Source organism: Salmo salar, chromosome ssa14, assembly GCF_905237065.1.
Source record: "Salmo salar chromosome ssa14, Ssal_v3.1, whole genome shotgun sequence".
Classification (NCBI taxonomy): domain Eukaryota; kingdom Metazoa; phylum Chordata; class Actinopteri; order Salmoniformes; family Salmonidae; genus Salmo; species Salmo salar.
The window spans coordinates 11,731,718-11,757,174 of NC_059455.1; the positions used below are offsets into that span (position 1 = coordinate 11,731,718).

Consider the following 25,457-nt stretch of genomic DNA (forward strand, 5'->3'; position numbering starts at 1 on the left):
AGTACTGTGAGTGAAGTGATGTGTAATAACACGTTTATTAAGTGTGAGCATATTTCGATCAGACCATATTATGGCAGACAGTGGGGTGGCTTAGCGAGGCAAATCCCTAAAGCCAGGGTGGTGAGGTGGTTGCATTGTCCCTCAGGGTCTGTAATACTCTGTATCAACTCCCTGTCTGCGTCCCTTATTTTGACCAGAGTCCTATGGCCACTATGTAGGGACTCGGGTGCCTTTTGGGACGGAAGTCCTATGAGTGTGTGGCACGCTACATTCCGGTCAGGCAGACAACTGCCATCCAGTCCTGCGGTGACATCACTTTTCCCTCGTGCTTCAAAGACCGTGAGCTTTCTCTGTGACAGCTCCGCAGCCATCACTGTCATAGTGAGGCTATCGTGAGAGACAAAAGTACTTCCTCTTGTAATCGGATATCAAACACAAAGACAGTAGCACAGCTGTTTCCCCTATTGCTGGTTGCTGTGTAGATACATGTTTTGGCTTGTTTTGGGACATTCGTTTTCTGTGGTTTCACTGAAAAGGGTAGAATTTGCATATGTACCCATTATCAGTCTATCAAACTTCTGTACAGCATATCTCTTATCACCAACATGTGGGGTATGTTGAATTGGACACAGAATTTCTGAATAGGAATGCAATTCACTGGTCCTGAAATGACCATGGTCAAAGCTGATGCTGACTATTTTGCGGAATTTTCCAGTCATTATTAAATCAACTGGGCCAATTTTATTTATTTTTTTACTTCAGAGGGAGTTTCTACCAGACAGACTGTAATCACTGCAGATCATGAGGGAGTCTTTAAGAAGTGAACAGCCAGTTCTCAGAAAGTTAAATTGAATTTGGAGCTAAATTAGGTGAGTCATCCTTTCACAGTGAAGCCTTCAGCTCTTTGAGTTTTTGGTATCGTCAGAGGCCATTCTGAGAGGATTGTCTTTTGGTTGAGCCAGGGAACTGAAAATCTCTTGCTGGTATTGACCAGCTACTTTCCCATAGCATCTGTTTTAGATGACCATGCCTTTGTGCGGGTTTGCTCCTCCTGTGGGTTGTATACCCTCATTCACAGGAACACATGCTATATCGCACTTCCCAACCAGTGCAAGGCACATATCTCTCCTATTACTGACTTCTAGTGTGAAAGTTGGGAATCTTACAGTGTGTAAACATCTCTTTACACACACACAAAAAAGGAGCTATCTAGAACCTTTAAGGGTTCTTCGGCTGTCCCCAATAGGAGAACCCTTTAAATAACCCTTTTTGGTTCCAGGTAGAATCCTTTTGGGTTCCACGTATAGCCCTTTATACAGAGAGAGAGAGAGGGTCAGTGGGTGTGAGCTTGTAGCATACCTTTAGGCTTGATTTGGGGGAATGGTTTCTGTGTGTTTGTTTGACGAACTGAACTGGTTATTGTGAGGGGCGTTCTCCAATGTTATGTGTTGGGCGTTGTCCAACGTCCCAGCTAATGGGTTATAGGCTACCCAAAGTCATAATCTGTATGCTACCTCTAGTCTGCAGAATGGAAGTCCCTCAAACACAACCTAAATATTGTGACAGTCCAGGAAGTAGCTCATGATGCCTATTTCCTTTATCTCAAAATAAGATGTAGTTTGTCTGTACTGTTTCAGTTGGCTCTGACCAAAGAGCTGCAAGTCACTCAAGTCAAAAGGTTAGAGAAGGAGAATTACATGCTTGTTTCTGACCTTACTTGACCATTTACTGGCTGCATAGACTCCTTCCCAGTGTGTGTGTGTGTGCGTGTGTGTGTGTGTGGGGGTGGGGTGGGGTGGGGGGGGGGGGCTAAACCCTCCCACAAGCAATTAACAAGGCTCTTTGCCTCTGGAAGAGAAGTCGCATACGCGTCCACATCTGCTCGCTCAACACACATTCTCGTATCCTCCGTTATACATCTGTCAAGCGGTGAGTTACTTTTTATATTAACATTACATTTTTAATTATAATTTGGATGACTTTTATTCGTTGTTGCGAGACCTGTTGTTTTGAACCTGCAAAGGTCCATATGGAAACTGTATTACGCATAGATCTATATCGAGTTTTGTCAAAGTTGTCGTGCGCAATATATGTTGTAGGCCTGTTTAAGTTTGGCCTTCATTCTTCAACAGTTTTGCGCAAAGTTTCACATGAATTCATATGTGTGACTGACCGTGCATTCGCTCAATTCCTCTCTTGTAGCCTAAATTTTAACCGAAATCGACTGAAACATGATCTCTTCAACTGCTTATTGCTTTTTGTAGTTGTCTAAAAACCAAACTAATGCCTTTATTTTTACCAGCTGTGTCAATGAAGTGTAAATAGGTCTATCACAGTGAAAGAGAGTCGTGCACGGACAACTTGTTACTAGGCTTGATAACATTTCTAGGCTACGTCTGTTATACAACACATTCCCTGGAAGAGGAAAATGTCATCATTGAAGTGTGTGCGCGCGTGGGTGGGTGTGTTTGTGTGTGCGTGTGTCTCAGCTTCTCGGTCTGTGTCTGTGTGAGAGAGGAAGGTATTTTAATATTTGGTCATGCACAGTGACAACCAAATTTATGTTCAGTAGATATGATAACTATCTCACCTAACACATTTGCATTATCCCAAGGTGTTGTTTTTTTGAGTGCGAAGATAATTTCTCGTCTATCTCGTCAGAGCAGAACCAGACAGCTTGTTCATTCATACACAGGCAAGCACAGTTAGCTGAGGTTACTGGTAGAGGAGTGCACTATTTCTACAGTGTAAAACCATGAAACATGTGACATGTTTATAACCTAAATCTCAAACTTAAACAGTAGGCATTTATATTTGCCAATACGTGTTCTCATCTTAAACACAGGTGTTGAGAATGCAAGATTAAACATGATAGTCCGATTTTTCGAGTCAGTTTCCAAGTGTTCAGATTTTAAACACTAGTGTTTACTTTTCCATTATCCTGTTTAGAGTGCATTTAGTCATTAGAAATGTATGTGACTTTCCATGCCTTTTATTCAGATCAGTGTTAGGAATGTCTGTCATCCTACCTATATTTCAGCACAACTGATTCAAGAAATATTTTAAATCGTGTAGTGTTGTTGTTACTCGACTGTGTTGAGTTCATTTTCGTTAACTCTCAGAGTGAAAAATATGTGGGAGGGGCCTCTATCCTATTTCCTAGTATGCTTTGTTGCGGGTTGGTTTTTAAAAATAGTTTGTTTTAATATCTCTGTTTCCTCATGCACATGGATTGATTAATTGATCGTATACTATACAAAGATAGATAATTTACTTTTTTCTAAACTAATCCAATTTGTAAGGGGTTGGATTTATTGCACCCATTACTGAGATGGTTGTTCCAGTTTAGATTGTTTAGTTAGCCTCGTATGTTGAGTCCTCACCATAGCAGTCATTCTGAGTGATAAAATATTGAAATTATTGGCTATCTTCCCTCTGGGTGGATTCTGATAAGAATTACTAAACCCTTCACAAACGAGTGTATTTTGAATTGCATGTCTGATGTGTCCCATGAGCCAGGATTTTCAAACCACAATGTTGAGGATAACAAGGCCACAACTAAAGTCATTATGTGGCCATAAAAGGCTTACTTTTAATTGAAACACTTAGGCAGTCATTTGATGAAGACTTCAGAAATATAAGTTATTTAATGCAACGAGCATCTCTCTGTCACTATCAAACACAGTCATGGGTGGGTATCTTTCACGTTCACTAGCAAGGCATGCTGGGAAATATGCAAATATACAGGGGTTTTGCACCCTACAGTGTTCAAACAACACCCCCAGTGTTTAGTGTTTAAAACCTAATGCCTTGTACTGTGTTCATGTGATTAAAAAGTCATACAGCAAATAAATATGTTCTGGTGTTTACAATCTAAACACTGTGACAGGTTTTCATTTAAATTCTCAATACCTTCACAGTGTTACAGAAAAGTGTTTAATTATGTGTTCAGATCCTAAACACTTGGTTTTACAGTGTAATGATGTGTAGTGATTGGTTTTACAGTTATCATACAATAAGATCGCTGATGTGAAATGCATCAGTAGAAGTAGTGGTTTCATAATTACTGGGCACATAAAATGTTATGTTTGCTTCTATTTTCAGTTTAATCTGAGCCATTTTCTTTGTTCGTGTTCTTATATTGTATTATTTCTTATTGTTGTTGCATTGTCCCGTGTGGCTCAGTTGGTAGAGCATGGTGTTTGCAACGTCAGGGTTGTGGGTTCAATTCCCACGGGGGACCAGTACGGAGAAAAAAATGTATGAAATGTATGCATTCACTACTGTAAGTCGCTCTGGATAAGAGCGTCTGCTAAAAGCTAAATGTAAATTGTCGAGAAGGAACCTGTAAGTAAGCATTTTGTTGGACAGTGAATACCATGTGTATCCCGTAGCATACATAAGACAAATAAAAACGTGTAATTCTAAACTTAAATTAGTCTCCCTTATCGTCCTTGGGTCATTTAAATGTCAAGAAAGCATATTGAAACCAGGTTTATGTCACCATAATCTTGTCCTGTGCGCCTGTGGTACCAAATCTAATTTCTTTGTAGTAGGCCACACGCCTTTCAGAGGAAGTAGCACATTTTCACATATAGAGTTATGTTAATGCTTTCGGTATCTAGTGCCTCAAATATAATCGCTTCTCACAAAATGATCAACTAGATGGTCAAGATAACATGGGTATTTATAACCTCAGTTATGACCGTTGTTAGTTGACTACTACAACCCTAAACGAACAAACCCTATCTGAGGTCCTGTTGAGACAGGCGACAGCTTTGGTTCCCCATACAACATTTATGACAGGTCTGCTTTTCTCTCTCGCTCTCTCTCATTCTCGTTCTCTGTCCATTTATCTTTTACAGCCTGTCTTTTTAATTTAAAAGATGGCAGATGCAGTCAAATTACAACAGACAATGCAATGATGAAAACAGTGACGATAAAGGTTAGAAATGAGAAACTGTCACCATTTTTGAGGAACATTGAGATACGATCATTTTCTCTCTTCCTCTCCCTTCCTTCCTTTCTTTCTTTCTTTCTTTCTTTCTTTCTTTCTTTCTTTCTTTCTTTCTTTCTTTCTTTCTTTCTTTCTTTCTTTCTTTCTTTCTTTCTTTCTTTCTTTCTTTCTTTCTTTCTTCCTTCCTTCCTTCCTTCCTTCCTACCTTCCGTCCCTCTCCCTCTCTCCCCCCCTCTCTCTCTCTCTCTTTCTCTCTTCCCCTCTCTCTCTCTCAGAGCCATCATGGTGTCCCACAAGGAATTTGTGGCCGCTGGGAAGGAGACAGGGCTGCAGGTGTGGCGTATTGAGAACATGGACCTGAGGCCAGTCCCCAAGGCCCTACACGGCAACTTCTTCACAGGAGACGCGTACATCCTCCTCTACACCACCGCAGCCCCCTCCCACTACATACACATGTGGATGGGTAAGACACACACACTACACCTACTAGGCTCTTAACATCCATTTCTTTAGCTGTTGAAGAAATGTCGCTGACCCCCCCGCTCAAATGCTTTGATAATACTCACATTCCTCAAAGTAACCACTGATCAGACATGGACTGGACTTGTGAAAGCTATGTAGTGGAGGCTATGTAGTAGTGAAAGCTATGTAGTGGAGGCTATGTAGTAGTGAAAGCTATGTAGTAGTGAAAGCTATGTAGTGGAGGCTATGTAGTAGTGAAGCTATGTAGTGGAGGCTATGTAGTAGTGAAAGCTATGTAGTGGAGGCTATGTAGTAGTGAAAGCTATGTAGTGGAGGCTATGTAGTAGTGAAAGCTATGTAGTGGAGGCTATGTAGTAGTGAAAGCTATGTAGTAGTGAAAGCTATGTAGTAGTGAAAGCTATGTAGTGGAGGCCTTGCTTTCGTCCAGTCTTCTTAGGTCAATGGTTACTTTGAGAAAGAGAGGAGTTATTGGATCTGGGTCACCGGCAGACATGACACAGACAGACTAGTATGGACATATGGATGGGGTATAGATATTCCCACAGACAAATACACCAGAGGAGGCTGGTGGGAGGAGCTATAGGAGGACGGACTCATTGGAATGGTTGGAATGGAATCGATGGAACCGAGTCAAGCGCGTTGTTTCCGTGCGCTAGATGTGTTTGGGACCATTCCATTGATTCCATTCCAGACATTACAGTGAGCCCGTCCTCCTATTGCTCCTCCCACCAGCCTCCTCTGAAGTACACCCGTATGAATTTCAATAAGAGTGGAAGTCACATTCTTTCCCAATCATGAGTTACACTCACTTATAGAAAACGTGACTGTTTCAGAGTGTCTATGTGTGTAAACAGTAACACTCTTTAGCTGTGGTCAATTTACACGTAGACACTTTGGTAAATCTAAATATAGCAGGTATTGCTTGCGCAGAAAATGTTCCGTTTTCTCACACTTGGTGTGAAGTGAGGTGACCACATGAGAAAGCATTCCCAGCAACACACATCACTATGATGCTTTGGCAATGTTGTGTTGTGATAACAGTGATGTTGAAACTCGCCTTCCTGGTACTCACACTCATGTGTGAAATGTATTTGTGTAAATCTATTTGCCCTCTTGCTTCCCTGTCTTGTCTATTAGCTTAATTCAATTGGCTAAAGATCTTTCTGGGCATGGTAGGCTACATACAAGTCCACTTGTCTTCAAAGAAAGCCCACATCAAATTAGAAAACTCTCTCTCCTCTAATTTCCTTACTTCTCTCTCTCTCTCTGTCTGTCTCTTTTTCTCTCTCTGTCTTCCCTTCCCTCCATCTCTCCTCTCCATAAACTTCTAGTTTGTCAGTTTGACTTTACAACAAGACAAACCAGAGTGAACTCGGTGTGCGTGCTGAGCCGTGCTCGCACACATGGCATACCAGTTCCGGGTAGTCATTACCCACCCACAATAGACAGACAAGCCTGGTCTGGACATGTTTATGTGGTACCTTGCTAACAAGGCTTCATTTCTTTACTGTGGTGCCGGCAGATCTAACATTCTCTATCCCCCCCCGTTCGAGATCTGAAAGGGATCAATGCAAAATGGCAAACAACTCCACCAGCCCAACCACAGCAACGTTTACCCGTCATAAAAAGGATTGACTGGACCTTGGTGGAGTGTTTGGTGGATCTGATCAAACCAGTTGTAATATAAGCATTTTATTTTACTCATTATTTGAATGTAAACCTTGGCATGAAGTCTCATTCCGTTAGCTCGGAGCAATTACTAAAGAATTGTCCAGAACCAAAACAGGCCGTCACCAGACTATACTCCACAGTTCAAATGAGAACACTTTGAATAAATGCTTGGACGCAGGTCTTTGGTCTGTGCATGATTTTTAGCAATTTCTCTGGGAATGATGTCTCACTTTCTCCCTTCTCTTTCTTCTCTCCAGGTGATGAGTGTTCTCAGGATGAGAGCGGAGCGGCGGCCATCTTTGCCACGCAACTGGATGACTTCCTGGGCGGAGGGCCGGTCCAGTTCAGAGAGGTCCAGAACAATGAGTCCATCACCTTCATGGGCTACTTCAAGTCTGGCATCAAGTACAAGGTCAGTCGCTTTCAACTAACAATCAGACAGATATGAGTTGGGAGAGCAACTATTTTCCAATGTATGGTCCACTAATGACATTTTGAATGAGAGCAGACATTTGAATGTGAGCAGACATTTGAATGAGAGCAGACATTTGAATGAGAGCAGTCATTTTGAATGAGAGCAGTCATTTTGAATGAGAGCAGTCATTTTGAATGAGAGCAGACATTTTGAATGAGAGCAGACATTTGAATGTGAGCAGACATTTGAATGAGAGCAGACATTTGAATGAGAGCAGACATTTGAATGAGAGCAGTCATTTTGAATGAGAGCAGTCATTTTGAATGAGAGCAGTCATTTTGAATGAGAGCAGTCATTTTGAATGAGAGCAGACATTTTGAATGAGAGCAGACATTTGAATGAGAGCAGTCATTTTGAATGAGAGCAGTCATTTTGAATGAGAGCAGTCATTTTGAATGAGAGCAGTCATTTTGAATGAGAGCAGACATTTGAATGAGAGCAGACATTTGAATGAGAGCAGTCATTTGAATGAGAGCAGACATTTGAATGAGAGCAGTCATTTTGAATGAGAGCAGTCATTTTGAATGAGAGCAGACATTTTGAATGAGAGCAGACATTTGAATGAGAGCAGACATTTGAATGAGACCAGTCATTTTGAATGAGAGCAGTCATTTTGAATGAGAGCAGACATTTTGAATGAGAGCAGACATTTTGAATGAGAGCAGTCAGTTGATGATAAGGAAGTGGTTTTAGAAAGGTACGGGTTAGGGCAAGAGGGGTTGGTCGTAGTGACCTGTAATACAGTAACATCTCTGCTATAATACTACAACCATGGGGCTTGAGAGTTTTGCCCCTTGTTGTTCCTCTCACCATCTGTTTTATGTTTCCACAAAAGCCACAGTAAGGATCACAGTAATTAAACCATTTCTGTTTACCATTGGAAACTGGAAACTGGCTTCCTTCTATTTTAGAGTTGCACACTGTGTCCTTGAGAGAGGGAGAGAGAGGAAGGGAGAGGGAGAGGGAGAGAGAAAAATAGAGAGAGAGAGAGAGAGAGAGAAACAAGCTAGCTAGGGCTGAATATCTGAGGCCTTTGTTACCCTGCAGTCAAAAAACATTCCTTCCTGCTGCATCTCTGCCATGGAAAGTTCTCTGTTTTTCTCAGGAGAACCTCTCTTCCTCAGACTGGATCTGTTTCTCATTTTGGGAATATCCTAAATAGCCACATAACATAACAACAAGCTTTGAATTCCCTTAAGAGGAAGAGAAAAACCAAGAATTATGGTGGAAACCTAAAATGATTTGAGTTAAATTGTAGTTTGGACAGTGATATCTATGGTTTGCAAACGGAAATCTGTTTTTGTGTTCATATCTGGCAAAGTCTGTGTCTAAAAACAACAAATGAATTCTCTTGAAAGTGCATTGCAGCCTGAGGGGAGGAAACTTCACTCATCTCTCCCAATGTGCTTTGAGAGGCAGGTGAGGAATGGGGGAAACAAGGGAAGGACCTCTGACCTTCTCATCCAATGGGTTTTGAGAAGGAGAGCGGATGTGACTAATCAAGAAAATGCAATTGAGATTCAACTATTAAAGCCCACATGCAGTCTTTTTTTTAATCATCACTCTATGTCTAATAAATCACTGTGTGTGTTTATTTCATGAAAATAACTTTCCCTGAGCGGATAAGAGGCAATCTGTAATTTTGATAAAGACATTAATGAGCGAGCTAGGACGGACGTTAGTCAATATAACTATTTGTTTAGCAATTTTGAAATGTACAGCGATAGAATTCAGAACATGGGCCGTTCTTACAGTGTTCTCCCTGTACACCAAGTCCGAATCATAGGATAAATAAAGGGGGTATATAAGCAGACAATGAAAGCTCTTACAATATTCTATGATTACATTTCTGAAAAACATGTGCACCACCAAGTCAGAACAGTAGGCGAAATTAAGAGGGGAAAATAGACCAAATTATTATGGTGAGGCAAATGAGATACTAACAGCATACTACACAACATACACTTAGTATTACTTTCTTGGCTACGGTATACATATCTCCCTGGCATATTACATCATTCATGCAACAGCATACAAGACATTTTTGGACTCCCCTAGTTGTGCTGTGTTCACAGGAAGGTAGCGGTTGAACAGGAAGGTAGCACGGCGGTGCTTCGTGGGCAAATTTAGTCATTTAGTCATATATACTGTAGTCATTTTGTCATCAAAGTCTGTCATTCTCTGGATTTATGGTGCTTTCAAGACAACTGGGACCTCTGGGGGGAAAAAAGGTCAAATCATGATGACGTCAGTGATCTTCAGATCATAGCTCTAGAAAGAGGCCTGAGGTCTCCATTTACAATTCCGAATTGGATTAATGTTCAAAACGTATTTTCCGATTAGTAACTTGTTTTCCCGAGTTCCCAGTTGTCTTGAACTCACAGATTCCTTCCAAACCACTCATTGTTGAATTTGCGATTTCCAACTTGTTGTGTAATGTTTATGTCCAATGGCCGATGAGCCCCGATACGTTTTATCTATAATTTCTCGTCATTATTTCTCTTCATATGACAAGGATTAAAAAGGAATTGCCAGTAGATTGTCAACTTAATTCATGATGATGATGACTGCTAGCTAAGATTTGGAAAGTATGATGTTGACAGTCCAATCAAAGATACTGTAGATATAACGCGATTTTACGTCATTTTATCTGTGGCCAATGACCTTGAGCCTTCTTGGATGGATGCTTCTAATGTAACTCTATGGCATCACCCAAGGGGCTAGAATTTTCTAAGTCCACCCTTAGACTTGGAGGTGACATAGTGTCCCCATGAGTGAGGGTTTTCTAATGATCAATTAGCCTTTTAAAATTATTAACTTGGATTAGCTAACACAACGTGCCATTGGAACACAGGAGTGATGGTTGCTGATAATGGGCCTCTGTACGCCTACGTAGATATTCCATAAAAAATCTGCCGTTTCCAGCTACAATAGTCATTTACAACATTAACAATGTCTACACTCTATGTCTAATCAATTTGATGTTATTTTAATGGAAAAAAATTAGCTTTTCTTTCAAAAACAAGGACATTTTTAAGTGACCCCAAACTTTTGAACGGTAGTATATATATATTTTTTTACATTGTTTGCAAACTGATATGTGACATGTATTAATGCCAAAATAACATGCAAAACAGGCAAGCCCCCCCAAAAAATGTGTGGCTCAAAACAGGCTCTGCTCCACCTGCCCTGATTGACAGGTCTCCACTGACACCAGCTGTTTATCACTTGATTTTCATTCAGAAAATCCTTTCCTGAATCAGCTGATGTTGCACAATAATTTCCCCACATAACTAAACAGCTAGACATCAAATGCGCATCAAACAACTGATATGCATAACAATTTAAGAACTCCTTTAATGACAGTATTGATTTTAGTTTGATTCATCTTGTTAAAGTTACAATATTCTTTCTGTTAGAGGCATTTGATTTTGCAAATCCATACATTTTTTGGGGTATGTGTGCCCATGAAAGCTGTTTTCACACCGTGACATAGGGATATACGAAATATTACGGGTTACAGTGCAATTCCGAGAGCTCCATACAAGAAGAAGTCCAATTTTGGATTTTGTAATTCAATGTGTAATTCAATTGTTAAATGCTTAGTATATGATATAATGACAAAAAGCAGTATGATAGATGTAAGGAAAGAAAGGTAGTGTTTAAACAGGTTTTGATTCAACTCATGAATTATATTGAATGTATCTATGTTACCCCTTTATATCTTAATGTATTCACATGAAAAAAAAGGCAAATTATTACTAATAACTTTGTAACAGCTCCAAACAGTTGTCCATTACAAGAAACACTCACTGGTACCCTAGTTTATAGAGAGACCCACCAACAAAAAAGCCTCTGATCTCCTCTTTTCTCTTTCACCTAATTTGACCACTCCCATCACAGCAAGGGGGTGTGGCCTCAGGCTTCCAACACGTCGTGACCAATGACATGACCGTGAAGCGCCTGTTGCACATCAAGGGGAGGCGGGCCATCCGAGCCACAGAGGTGGCCCTGTCCTGGGCTAGCTTCAACCAGGGTGACTGCTTTATCGTGGACCTGGGAAAGGTAACTCTCCTCGACACAGTACAGCCTTGGTGAAATGTAGACCTGTGTATATACACTACCAGTCAAAAGTTTTAGAACACCTACTCATTAAAAAGGTTTTTCTTTATTTTTACTATTTTCTACATTGTAGAATAATAGTAAAGACATCAAAACTATGAAATAACACACATGGAATCATGTAGTACCAAAAAGGTGTTAAACAAATCAAAATATATTTGATATTTGAGATTCTTCAAATAGCCAACCTTTGCCGTGATGACAGCTTTGCACACTCTCGGCATTCTCTCAACCAGCTTCAGGAGGTAGTCACCTGGAATGTATTTCAATTAACAGGTGTGCCTTCTTAAAAGTTAATTTGTGGAATTTCTTTCCTTCTTAATGCGTTTGAGCAATCAGTTGTGTTGTGACAAGGTAGGGGGTATAGAGAAGATAGCCCTACTTGGTAAAAGACCAAGTCCATATTATGTCAAGAACAGCTAAAATAAGCAAAGAGAAATGACAGTCCATCATTTCTTTAAGACATGAAGGTCTGTCAATACAGAAAATGTCAAGAACTTTGAAAGTTTCTTCAAGTGCAGTCACAAAAATCATCAAGCACGATGATGAAACTGGCTCTCATGAGGAATGCCACAGGAATGGAAGACCCAGAGTTACCTCTGCTGCAGAGGATAAGTTCACTATAGTTACCAGCCTCAGAAATTGCAGCCGAAATAAACACTTCACAGAGTTCAAGTAACAGACACATCTCAACATCAACTCTTCAGAGGAGACTGTGTGAATCAGGCCTTCATGGTCGAATTGCTGCAAAGAAACCACTACTAAAGGACACCAATAAGAAGATGAAGATGAAGCTAGTTGAGAGAATGCCAAGAGTGTGCAAAGCTGTCATCAAGGCAAAGGGGTGGCTATTTGAAGAATCTCAAATATAAAATATGTTTTGATTTGTTTAACACTTTTTTGGTTACTACATGATTCCATATGTGTTATTGCATCGTTTTGATGTCTTCACTATTATTATAGAATGTAGAAAATAGTAAAAATAAAGAAAAACCCTTGAATGAGTGGATGTTCTAAAACTTTTGAATGATGATGTAGGTGTTGGTATTTGGAAGCTAGAGTCAGAGCTTTTAGCTAAGTTATATGATGAGCAAAATGATGTGGCCACACCATTGAAGGGACTCTGTAGTCGGTGGAATTGGTGAAATGATCACCATTAACCTGAACTCATATTTACAGCACCTCACATTTCTGTGTAAATCATGTATTGATGTCAATGATTATCTGCATAACATTTCAAGTTAGGCATCTCAATATAGGAGTTCAAGCCTGAAGGGCTATAGCTAGGTAACATGAGAAGCAAAAATGATGTACACCAGAAATTGGAATTGGATGTAATAAATGTATCACTAGTCACTTTAAACTATGCCACTTTATATAATGTTTACATGCACTACTCATCTCATATGTATATACTGTACTCTATACCATCTACTGCATCTTGCCTATGCCGTTCGGCCATCGCTCATCCATATATATTTTTATGCACATATTCTTATTCATTCCTTTACACTTGTGTGTATAAGGTAGTTGTTGTGAAATTGTTAGATTACTTGTTAGATATTACTGCATGGTCGGAACTAGAAGCACAAGCATTTCACTAAACTCGCATTAACATCTGCTAACCATGTGTATTTGATTTGAAATCACATAGCTGAATTTCAATACACGTATCGAGCCCTTAGGCATCGAAAAGACATGTAACTTGGTGACACTGGAAAGCTAGCTAAACCTTTTATTTCCTCATCTTCACCACTCTACCTCTTCCTCAGGATATCTACCAGTGGTGTGGCAGTGAGTGTAACCGCTTTGAGCGTCTGAAGGCGTCCCAGGTGGCCATTGACATCAGGGACAACGAGAGGAACGGCAGGGCCAAACTCCACATGGTGGAGGATGGGGCTGAGCCACAGGCACTTACTGAGGTGAAGGATAGGGATACACACACACACACACACACACACACACACACACACACACACACACACACACACACACACACACACACACACACACACACACACACACACACACACACACACACACACACACACACACAAGAAAATCAATCATGCTTATACACGTACAGTATCCAAGTAACATTCAAACAACATTCAAATATTCATCATTGGACGTGGTAATTACTGTATAACATCATAAAATGGCGCTATACATTTTTGAGGCGTTTCCTGGTTATTGAAATCGCCTTCACCGTGGGAATGCAGATGGGTACAAATGCCTTTTTTGTACCCTGTGCCACTTCTGTGCCATAGCCTTTTGCTAAACTGGACCCCCCCCCACCCCAAACAAGTATATGGCAATGTCACTAAGACTAACGAGAGAGAAAAGGATAAATAAAAAGGGGGAGAGAGAGATGGAGAACGTGAAAAAGAGAGAGAAAAGAGAGACTGGCCATGCATGTGTATGGGGCCTGGAACGAGGCTTCTCTGTGTTTCTGTATGAAGCTAATCTTCCATGTTGGATCCTCCTAGGCTCTGGGGCCCAAACCCAGTATCCCCCCTGGCACACCCGATGATGAGAAGGTGGACACCTCCAACAGGAAGAAGGGTGCCCTCTACATGGTAACTGATGTTACTGCACTTTGCTGTTTAGCATCAGCATCATGATTTGTCATTGTTCTTATCTCATTGTTCTCTTCTCTTGATAATGGTGTTATCCATTTCACTTCTCACATATTGTTGATCTCTCAAGCTTATTCAGGTACATTGTAGATCTCTGATGTTGTATCTATTTGTTGATTCCATATTGATCCCTTATTTAGACATGGGAATCCGTAGAGAAGAACACATTGCTTTTCAAGGGAGTACTGTCAACATATGTACAGGATGAATATGTGTCTGTTGATATCTAATCCCTGTGTTTTGTAGATCTCCGATGCTTCTGGCTCTATGAAGTCATCGGCGGTGGCCTCCTCCAGTCCCTTCAAACAGGCCATGCTGACCGCTGAGGAGTGCTACATCCTGGACAACGGAGTGGACAAGAACGTCTTCGTATGGAAAGGTAGGCTACTCTTCTCCTCTCCGCTTTGCTTTTGAAACATTTGCCAGGATATTGATCCATTATGTGACGTACTTCGGCGAAGCAAGTCGATTATCGGAAAATATGTACCTTCTGGTAAACAGCTCCGTCTGGTCAAGAATAGTGTCGGGGCGTAAATGGCTACCTCAACGTGTAATGTTTTACAGCAATCTTTTCAGAGTTCTCTCTTGACGTATTTGTTTTAGCGATCGTCAGTTTTTTTTAAGAGTCTTGTTGAGTTGGGTTGATAATTTAGCATCCCTGTCTGTTTCCCCTCCGCAGGACCCAAGGCCAACACATCAGAACGTAAAGCAGCCATGTCAGCAGCCCAGAAGTTCATCAAAGAGAAGGGCTACTCCGATAAGACACAGGTACACTGATGGAATAACAGGAAGTTTCATTTTGAAAAAAATAACATTTTGACCATTCCTAGGTCTTGCTCAGGCACTACTAGGAAATGGTCAAAATGTTGTTAGCCATGTCCACTTAAAAACAAAAGTGACTTAAACTTTTGAATGATAATGAATATAACCGTACTTCCAAGTTTCATTTATCACTCAGCTATTGGCACAAACGTGAGATGAATTTGTGGTTTATGGCAAACAAAAAAAATGTGTATTTCTTCTTCGGCCCTGCAGATCCAGGTACTTCCAGCAGGAGGCGAGACCACTCTTTTCAAGCAGTTCTTCAGTGACTGGAAGGACAAGGACCAGACCACAGGTCCCAGTAAGGCCTACAGCATCGGCCGCATTGCCAAGGTGGAGCAAGTGCCCTTCGACGCCTCCTCCCTCCACTCCAACAAAAACATGGCCGCACAGCATGGCATGGTGGATGATGGTAAAGGCAAAGTCCAGGTAAAACACATAATACTGGACTACAATGGAAATAACTAAGTCAAGGGTCTCAAACTAATTTTTCCCAGGGTCTATCTGTTTAAATTTACATAGACAACTACGGGCCGCATTTAATCGGCTTGTGGGCCGGATGTGGCCCACCACCCGAACGTTTCAGACCCCTGAACTAAGTCTTTGGACTTTACTGTGTTTCTATCTTAAATTTAGGAAAGTCCAGGCAAATACAAGGTTTTGAAGCAGCAGTCAGGGTGCTGGGCACTTTCAGAACAAATCAGGGCGGCAACATAAACGTTGAAAATGATATTGTGAGTGAGCACCCCTAACTATTGCTTTGGTTTCAGATCTGGCGTGTTGAGGATGGTGATAAAGTGGCTGTGGATCCCTCCTCCTACGGCCAGTTCTATGGAGGAGACTGTTACCTCGTCCTCTACAGCTACAGACTGGGAGGCAGGGAGCAGCACATCATCTACACCTGGTCAGTAAATATGACATCATCCACAACTATGCTGTAAACATGACATCATTTATTTACACCTAGTGAGTGCAAATGACATCACCTACACCTAATCATCTACTGTGCACCTGGACAGTGCAAATGACATCGACGCCAGGTTTGTGTACAACAAATCAGTTACACAAAGGGGGCATTTTACCTAACCCTAACCTGTTCTTGAATATTCTGAAACACTTCCACGTGTCCTCCTTAACCTAGTTCATAAAGGAAGAGGTATCTGAAAGGAGCATTGCAAACTGACTCAATACTTTTAGTCCATATCTGATACCTGTCGGAAGGTCCCAATACGGTGTGGTTAACATGTTTGTTGGTTTGTGTGTGTGTTTTTTTAATCTGTATCCGTGTATCAGGCAGGGGCTGAAGTGCACCCAGGATGAGCTGGCTGCCTCTGCCTTCATGACTGTGAAGCTGGATGACTCGATGGGAGGAGCCCCTGTTCAGGTGGGTCTCTTTACTCTCCAGCTCATCTTCCTGTCCCCAACGCAATCAGTGTCAATAGCACAGCACAGTCAATAGCTAGGACGGTGTGGCATTTTTATTCGTAAGGGCACTGGACAAAGAACTTGAATTCAATAGGTCAAAGGTTGTCAAGCCGTTGAATTTATTGTGGTTCATAAAGCCGATTAACATTTTTTTGATTTAACCAGATAGGCCAGTTGAGAACAAGTTCTCATTTACAACTGCGACCTGGCCGATATAAAGCAAAGCAGTGCGACAAAAACAACAACACAGAGTTACACATGGGATAAACAAACATACAGTCAATAACACAATAGAAAAATCTATATACAGTGTGTGCAAATGGAGTAAGGAGGTAAGGCAATAAATAGGCCATAGTAGCGAAGTAATTACAATTTAGCAAATGAACACTGGAGTGATAGATGTGCAGGTGATGATGTGCAAGTAGAAATACTGGTGTGCAAAAGAGCAAAGAAAGTAAATAAAAACAATATGGGGATGAGGTAGGTAGTTGGATGGGCAATTTACAGATGGGCTGTGTACAGCTGCAGCGATCGGTAAGCTGCTCTGACAGCTGATGCTTAAAGTTAGTGAGGGAGATATAAGTCTCCAGCTTCAGCGATTTTTGCAATTCGTTCCAGTCATTGACAGAAGAGGAAGCAGCAGGAAGGAAAGGTGGCCAAAGTAGGTGTTGGTTTTGGGGATGACAGTGAGATATACCTGCTGGAGCGTGTGCTTACGGGTGGGTGTTGTTATGGTGACCAGTGAGCTGAGATAAGGCGGAGCTTTACCTAGCAAAGACTTATAGATGGCCTGGAGCCAGTGGGTCTGGCGACGAATATGTAGCGAGGGCCAGCCGACGAGAGCATACAGGTCGCAGTGGTGGATGGTATATGGGGCTTTGGTGACAAAACGGATGGCACTGTGATAGACTACATCCAATTTGCCTGTGCATGTATGATCTTTTGCCAAGGGCAGCTGCTGCGTTGGTATCCAGTCTCTAGCAAATGAGGTCACATTATTGAGTCTCCTATGCATTTTGTCCTGTCTTTATAGACTGAATAATTGTGTGGAAAGGTTTTGATTCTGACCAGCAGAGGGCAATCACTCTTTGTTTTGCTTCCAGTTGGGTGTTTCAAGCAGTTTTGCGTTTAATATTTTAATGGGTACCACCATATTGGCACATAATGTTACATCGTGACAGTTCAGTCTATTAAGGAAAGCAACCTTTGCTCAATTTTCATGAAATCAACAGAATGACCCATCACTTTAGAATGTTTTTTCTTAATCTACATCATTATCATTAAGTGTCCACGTTTGTCTATTTCCCCCTACAGGTGCGTGTGACCCAGGGCCAGGAACCCCCCCACCTGATGAGCCTGTTCCAGGGCAAGCCCATGATGGTCCACATTGGAGGAACGTCCCGTAAAGGAGGACAGACAGGCACTGGCAGCACACGACTCTTCCACATTCGGCAGTCCTCCACCCGCGCTACACGAGCTGTAGAGGTGAGTTCTCAGTGTGTCTATGTGTGAGGAAGAGGAACAGATAAGTCAGGTCGGGTTCAACAGGGTTATATTATGTATTTATTATTTTTATTTCACCTTTATTTAACCAGGTAGGCCAGTTCAGAGCAAGTTCTCATTTACAACTGCGACCTGGCCAAGATAAAGCAAAGCAGTGCGACAAAAACAACAACACAGAGTTACACATAAACAAACGGACAGTCAATAACACAATATAAAAATCTATGTACAGTGTGTGCAAATGTAGAAGAGAAGGGAGGTAAGGCAATAAATATGCCATAGAGGCAAAATAATTACAATTTAGCATTAACACTGGAGTGATAGATGTGCAGATGATGATATGCAAGTAGAGACACTGGGGTGCAAAAGAGCAAGAGGATAAATAACAATATGGGAATGAGGTAGTTGGGTGTGCTATTTACAGATTGGCTGTGTACAGGTACAGTGATCGGTAAGCTGCTCTGACAGCTGATACTTCAAGTTAGAGAGGGAGATATAAGATTCCAGCTTCAGTGATTTTTGAAATTTGTTCCAGTCATTGGCAGCAGAGAACTGGAAGGAAAGGGGTTCAAAGGAAGTGTTGGCTTTGGGGATGACCAGTGAAATATACCTGCTGGAGCGCGTGCTACGGGTGGGTGTTGCTATGGTGACCAGTGAGTTGAGATAAGGCAGAGCTTTACCTAGCAAAGACTTATAGATGACCTGGAGCCAGTGGGTTTGGCGACGAATATGTAGTGAGGACCAGCCAACGAGAGCATACAGGTCACAAAACGGATGGCACTGTGATAGACTACATCCAGTTTGCTGAGTAGAGTGTTGGAGGCTATTTTGTAAATGACATCGCCGAAGTCAAGGATCGGTAGGATAGTCCGTTTTACGGGGGTATGTTTGGCAGAATGAGTGAAGGATGCTTTGTTGAGAAATAGGAAGCCGATTCCAGATTTAATTTTGGATTGGAGATACTTAATGTGAGTCTGGAAGGAGAGTTTACAGTCTAACCAGACACCTAGGTATTTGTAGTTGTTCACATATTCTAAAGGAGAACCGTCCAGAGTAGTGATGCTAGTCGGGCGGGTGGCTGCGGGCAACAATCTGTTGAAGAGCATGCATTTAGTTTTACTAGCATTTAAAAGCAGTTGGAGGCCACAGAAGGAGAGTTGTATGGCATTGAAGCTCGTTTGGAGGTTTGTTAACACAGTGTCCAAAGAAGGGCCAGATGTAAACAGAATGGTGTCGTCTGCATAGAGTGATCAGAGAATCACCAGCAGCTAGAGCGACATCATTGATATATACAGAGAAAAGAGTCGACCCGAGAATTGAACCCTGTGGCACCCCCATAGAGACTGCCAGAGGTCTGGACAACAGGCCCTCCGATTTGACACACTGAACTCTATCTGAGAAGTAGTTGGTGAACCAGGCAAGGCAGTCATTTGAGAAACCAAGGCTATTGAGTCTGCCGATAAGAATGTTGTGATTGACAGAGTCGAAAGCCTTGGCCAGGTCAATGAAGATGGCTGCACAGTACAGTCTTTATCGATGGCGGTTATGATATTGTTTAGGACCTTGAGCTTGGCTGAGGGGCACCCATGACCAGCTCGGAAACCAGATTGCATAGTGGAGAAGGTACGGTGGGATTCGAAATGGTCGGTGATCTGTTTGTTAACTTTGCTTTAGAAGATTTTAGAAAGGCAGGGCAGGATGGATATAGGTCTATAACAGTTTGGGTCTAGAGTGTCTCCCCCTTTGAAGAGGGGGATGACCGTGGCAGCTTTCCAATCTTTGGGGATCTTAGACGATACGAAAGAGAGGTTGAACAGGCTAGTAATACGGGTTGCAACAATTTCGGCAGATAATTTTAGAAAGAGAGGGTCCAGATTGTCTAGCCCAGCTGATTTGTAGGGATCCAGATTTTGCAGCTCTTTCAGAACATCAGCCGTCTGGATTTGGGTGAAGGAGAAGCAGGGGGGGCTTGGGCAAGTTGCTGCAGGGGGTGCTGAGCTGTTGGCCGGGGTAGCCAGGTGGAAAGCATGGCATAGAAAATTGCTTATTGAAATGATCGATTATGATACCATTACCTATTAAAATGGGATTTGCGGGAAGAGGGGGCTTGGCGGTGTGGGAAGGGATGGGAAACATGGTTTCCGGGTGGGGAGGAAGGATCCTGGCGGGTAGATGGGGACTGAGGGGGTTGGGGGTAATGGGCTGGGGAGGGGTGCCTTTTTTGTTTCTTTTCCTAAATACAAAATATTACTAAACTGTTGATACTGTTCTTTATCTTTGTATGCATTTCTCCTTATTTAAAAACTAATAATGTACCCACGGGTACAAGAAAATATATGTGAAAATATGAAATACAAATATGATAACTGAATATATCAGAATTAATATGACTTTGAATGTTGTTCCTGTACCCGTAACTAGGGCTGTAAATATGGCTGTTGCGTTAATCAGATTACTGCCATGCTGGCAGTCATGAGTCATGACCGCAGTAAAATTCCACGGGACCGCTGAGTAACGGTAATCTCCTGTTATGCACTCTGGACATGCTTGGTAGTACCCATCTCGCTAATGACCATCAGGTCGCCAATGGTCTGGTACTCAGGGCTCTATTGTCCCTCCATCAGGTTCTATTGGTCTGGTACTCAGGGCTCTATTGTCCCTCCATCAGGTCCTAATGGCCTGGTACTCAGGGTTTTCTTGTCCCTCCATCAGGTCCTAATGGCCTGGTACTCAGGGCTCTCTTGTCCCTCCATCAGGTCCTAATGGTCTGGTACTCAGGGCTCTATTGTCCCTCCATCAGGTCCTAATGGCCTGGTACTCAAGGCTCTATTGTTCCTCAATCAGGTCCTAATGGCCTGGTACTCAAGGCTCTATTGTTCCTCCATCAGGTCCAAATGGTCTGGTATTCAGGGATCTATTGTCCCTCCAAACTGAGTGGAAAACATAATTGGTCTTTGTGGATGTTGTTTTAAAGCCTCACACAACTTCCTAAGGTGATGATTAATTCAAAACATCCAAACGCATATTAGAGTTTATGCATACACATATGCCTATATATGAGCCCATGCCCGAAAAAATACAGGAATTAAAATATTGATTGTGCCATTATACAATACATAGCCTATCGCATATTGCGCATGTCAGAAAAACATATAAAAAAAAAAAGATTTAAGACGTCCTTCGTACATAATTGATCTAGCCTATACTTCCAAATTAAACAAATTCTAGTAATCGCCTTTGATTGTGGACTGTATTGTTATGCATACTGGATAGACTGGTTACCTTATTCTACGCTCCAAACTTCCTATTAAAAAGTCTGGGAGAGAACGTACTGAATAGGCCTAGGCGATGCTGTTGGTTAATTGATTGTGCAGAGTTAGCCTACAAGTATAGTGAATTTGTATTTGATTTGGAATAGCCTAGTAATAGGGATTTAAAAAAATATTTTTAATTAATTAATAGGCTGACACATTACCTTTAGCTACAGAATATCTCATCACCATGCGTTTCCATCTCATCCCCTCTCTCCTTCATTCCTTTCTCGAGTGCGCAGAGAGAGGGGCTGTCAACAGTTTAATGAAATATGTTTAGTTGTGAAAACATGTTGCTATTGATGTTTCAGAACAGATTTCACTTGGTTTCCCAAATGAAGCACTGGGTACCTGCAGGAACAGGGTTGGAGAGCCCATGGCATGGGGTTTGGTTGGAATATAACCTGTAGCCCAGCGTGGTTGATGCGTGGAGTGAAATAACCGGAGTAGCCTACCTGGCATGATTGAAAAACGAACAGGCGGGAAAGTGGCCTCCATTCGCTATTCGAGTGCATATGGATGACGTCGTTTACCCCCTGCCCCTGTTCCTGCCCATTTGATAATGGTCCATTCTAAATCGAAACTAATTTGACGTATTAGGAAAGACAAGATTACATTGAGAATAGTGTGATGGGTGATAATATGATCACTTGATGAGAGAACAGCTGTGCAGCCTGAGGTAAGGAGCAGAGCGCATGCTTTTTTTGCGACTTTCTCAAATCATCAGTAGGCTATAGTCACATCATGCAGCCCATACAGTGGGGGAAAAAAGTATTTGATCCCCTGCTGATTTTGTACGTTTGCCCACTGATAAAGAAAGGATCAGTCTATAATTTTAATGGTAGGTTTATTTGAACAGTGAGAGACAGAATAACAACAAAAATGTCCAGAAAAACGCATGTCAAAAATGTTATAAATTGATTTGCATTTTAATGAGGGAAATAAGTATTTGACCCCTCTGAAAAACATGACTTAGTACTTGGTGGCAAAACCCTTGTTGGCAATCACAGAGGTCAGACGTTTCTTGTAGTTGGCCACCAGGTTTGCAAACGTTTCAGGAGGGATTTTGGCCCACTCCTCTTTGCAGATCTTCTCCAAGTCATTAAGGTTTCGAGGCTGATGTTTGGCTTTTTTCAATGTAGATGTTCCAAAGGCGCGCATCAGTGGATTGTATGCGGCTTGTATGCATGGAGGCCTGGTGATACTAAACGTGTTTACATGAATTAAGAGTCAATTACTGTGAGACAGGCAGTATTTTGCGTGACAATAACTGTCTGACAAAATTGTATGACCGCCACAGCTCTACGCTGTGACCCCCTTCTGAAAAAAATGACAAACAAAATAAAAAGTTGAGATAATGACCATCGGTGTGGGAGGAGGATTGACAGGCCCTTAGAAGAACATCTAAGACTATAATATAGTAGAAGTATAGAAACAGTGTAGTATAAGAAGTAGGATTATTCTTTTACCAAACCCTTTCTGAACACCTCTTGTCTTTTTCTCCCTGTCAGGTAGAGCCCTCCGCTTCCTTCCTGAATGCCAATGACGTGTTTGTGCTTAAATCTCCCGATGCCATGTTTGTGTGGAGGGGGGTTGGCGCCAGCGAGGAGGAAATGGCCGCCGCCAAGCATGTGGTGGGCATCCTGGGTGGCAGTGCCAGTGATGTGTCTGAGGGCAAGGAGCCAGGTAAGGATTTCATGCAGTTTTCCATCTTTATTGTATTAGTGGGGTTGCATCTCAATAGTCCAACGTGTCTTCCTCTACTTGTCTTATCTCCTTCGTCTACACTAGGCTGAAATCACAGGATAGGTAAAGGCTATTTGGTGGTGGCTTCCTCTCATGTATTTGCTTGACTATATACCTTTTTCAGATCAGTGTTGATGAAGGAAAGGTTACAAGGAGAGGAAACAACTTTAGACAATTGAAATGAGCCCATAAAATAACACAGGAAAGAGATAACATCACACATCCTAATATCACAACAAAACGCGATAGTTCCGAAGAACCAGTGAAATGAATCTATGCTGGTCTTACCTGTCCTAGCTGGGTTCTGGTCTGCCCTTGGAGGAAAGAAGGAGTACCAGACCTCCAAGAGTCTGCAGAACATGGTCAAACCTCCACGCCTGTTTGGCTGCTCCAACAAGACCGGATGCCTCAGCGTAAGTGATGGGAGTGTTGTTGAGTGTGTCTATCGTAGCGTCTCTCTTGGATAGATAGATGACTACTCAATCCAACCCCCAATGAGAAATTCAGTGTCACTCAGAAGGAGAGAACATTGCATAGGAAACACAATGTGGAATACTACAATGCAAAAGTCCAATGTGCCCATGTTCCACAGTGCTGTATTGTAATCTTCCAATCACCAGGTGGAAGAGGTTCCTGGAGACTTCCAACAGTCTGACCTGGCCACTGATGATGTCATGTTGCTGGACACCTGGGACCAGGTGAGTGAAGCTCCCCCATCATAATCATAATTCACAAGCTTGTTCATCTTCTGCTCTCAAAAAACAATGCAGAGTGAATCTGAAAGTCTATAAGCTAACAGCATGTGTGGCCTCCCAACAGATCTTCCTCTGGATCGGCAACGATGCAAATGCGGAAGAGAGGACTGGAGCACCCAAAATAGGTACGAGAACACGCAGAGAAACAAACTTTTACAGTGGCCCCTACTCAGGATCCAGACGGGGGTCACAACTGATTAAGAAGAACATGAGTTGTCTTATGACGCTCAGTGTGTCTAGCTATATAATCAAAGGATGACCTTTATATTTGTAAAAATAAAAATATTTTCTGGATCAAAGCATATGAGTTCCTTTTGTGACTTAATAACATAACAGTACTGTATTTCTGGTCTCTCTCTTTAGCTAGAGACTTGGACTGTCAGTATACAGGAATAATGTTTATGCTCTTTCCATCCCTTCCTCCCTCTCTCTTTCTCTCTCTCCCCCCTTTCTCTCCCCCCTCCCTCATCTCTCTCTCTCCCCTCCCTCCCCCTCATCTCTCTCTCTCTCCCCCCTCTCTCTCCCCTCCCTCTCTCTCCCTCCCCTTCCCTCTCTCCCCTCCCTCTCTCCCCCTCCCTCTTTCTCCCTCCCTCCCTCCCTCCCTCCCTCCCTCCCTCCCTCCCTCCCTCTCTCTCTCTCCCCTCCCTCTCTCTCTCTCCCTCCCTCTCTCCCCTCCCTCCCCCTCTCCCCTCCCTCCCCTCTCTCTCTCCCCTCCCTCTCTCTCTCCCCCTCCCTCTCTAGCTAAGGACTATGTGGACTCAGACCCCTCTGGACGCAGAGGGCTGCCCATCTCCACCATCAAACAGGGGGCAGAACCCCCAACCTTCACTGGCTGGTTCCAGGCTTGGGACCCCAAAATGTGGGAAACAGACCCTCTGGAGAGAATCCGTGCCGGCTTCTAAATGCAAAACTCCACCCACCCCCTTACCTATCTGCCACTTGCCCATACCCATTCCCTTGCCACTCCCCTGCACTGCTGTTTGGGAGTTTCTGCCTCTATTCTGTACAAGTGCAGTGCACCGCTCTGTTACTCTGGCTTGAAAAAAAAATGCCATAATGTTGTTGTTTTTAAGGCTGTATGAAACGTCTGCCTAGCATGTTTTTTTTATTTCCCGTTAGAGCATATATAAATATTATTTCCCGTTAGAGCCTTCTCACTCCAGTAGGCCTAGTGTACTGAATCCAAAAGGTATTTGTTGCACTTCGTCTTGATATGTGATGCATGCTGCATTTTAACAAGATAAACTACATGGCCAAAAGTATGTGGACCTGCTCATCGAACATCTCATTCCAAAATCATGGACATTAATATGGAGTTGGTCAATGTTTGTCTATGGAGATTGCATGGCGGTGTGCTCGATTTTATACGTCCGGCAGCAATAGGTGTGGCTGAAATAGCCGGATCCACTCATTTGAAGGGGTGTCCACATACTTTTGTATATGTAGTGTATCTAACTGAAGAAATACGTGATATCTTTTTGACATTATTTTTGATGATTCTGAAATGCTATTACAGATGGCTTTTAAATAAATTCCTACTATTTTAAA

General features: G+C 42.3%; 1 protein-coding gene across 1 annotated transcript; it reads left to right on the plus strand.

The window, feature by feature from the left end:
• The first annotated feature begins 1,782 nt into the window (after positions 1–1,782).
• On the plus strand, positions 1,783–25,457 carry LOC106568976 (gelsolin). Its single transcript, XM_014139892.2, has 17 exons — positions 1,783–1,929; positions 5,233–5,420; positions 7,369–7,523; positions 11,490–11,651; positions 13,481–13,630; positions 14,198–14,287; positions 14,594–14,726; positions 15,027–15,115; positions 15,383–15,598; positions 15,940–16,073; positions 16,463–16,553; positions 17,909–18,079; positions 22,920–23,094; positions 23,452–23,567; positions 23,775–23,852; positions 23,974–24,034; positions 24,651–25,457. Exons 2-17 carry the CDS (start codon positions 5,240–5,242, stop codon positions 24,809–24,811), a joined length of 2,163 nt encoding a protein of 720 aa, XP_013995367.1. The 5' UTR covers positions 1,783–1,929; positions 5,233–5,239; the 3' UTR covers positions 24,812–25,457.

Bases quoted from the DNA above. Each gene is read 5' to 3' on its own strand.
- LOC106568976 (XM_014139892.2), top strand. From the start codon at position 5,240: ATGGTGTCCCACAAGGAATTTGTGGCCGCTGGGAAGGAGACAGGGCTG. The intron at 5,421-7,368 runs GTAAGACACACA...TCTTCTCTCCAG, and splicing joins CTACATACACATGTGGATGG to GTGATGAGTGTTCTCAGGAT. The intron at 23,568-23,774 runs GTAAGTGATGGG...TCCAATCACCAG, and splicing joins ACAAGACCGGATGCCTCAGC to GTGGAAGAGGTTCCTGGAGA.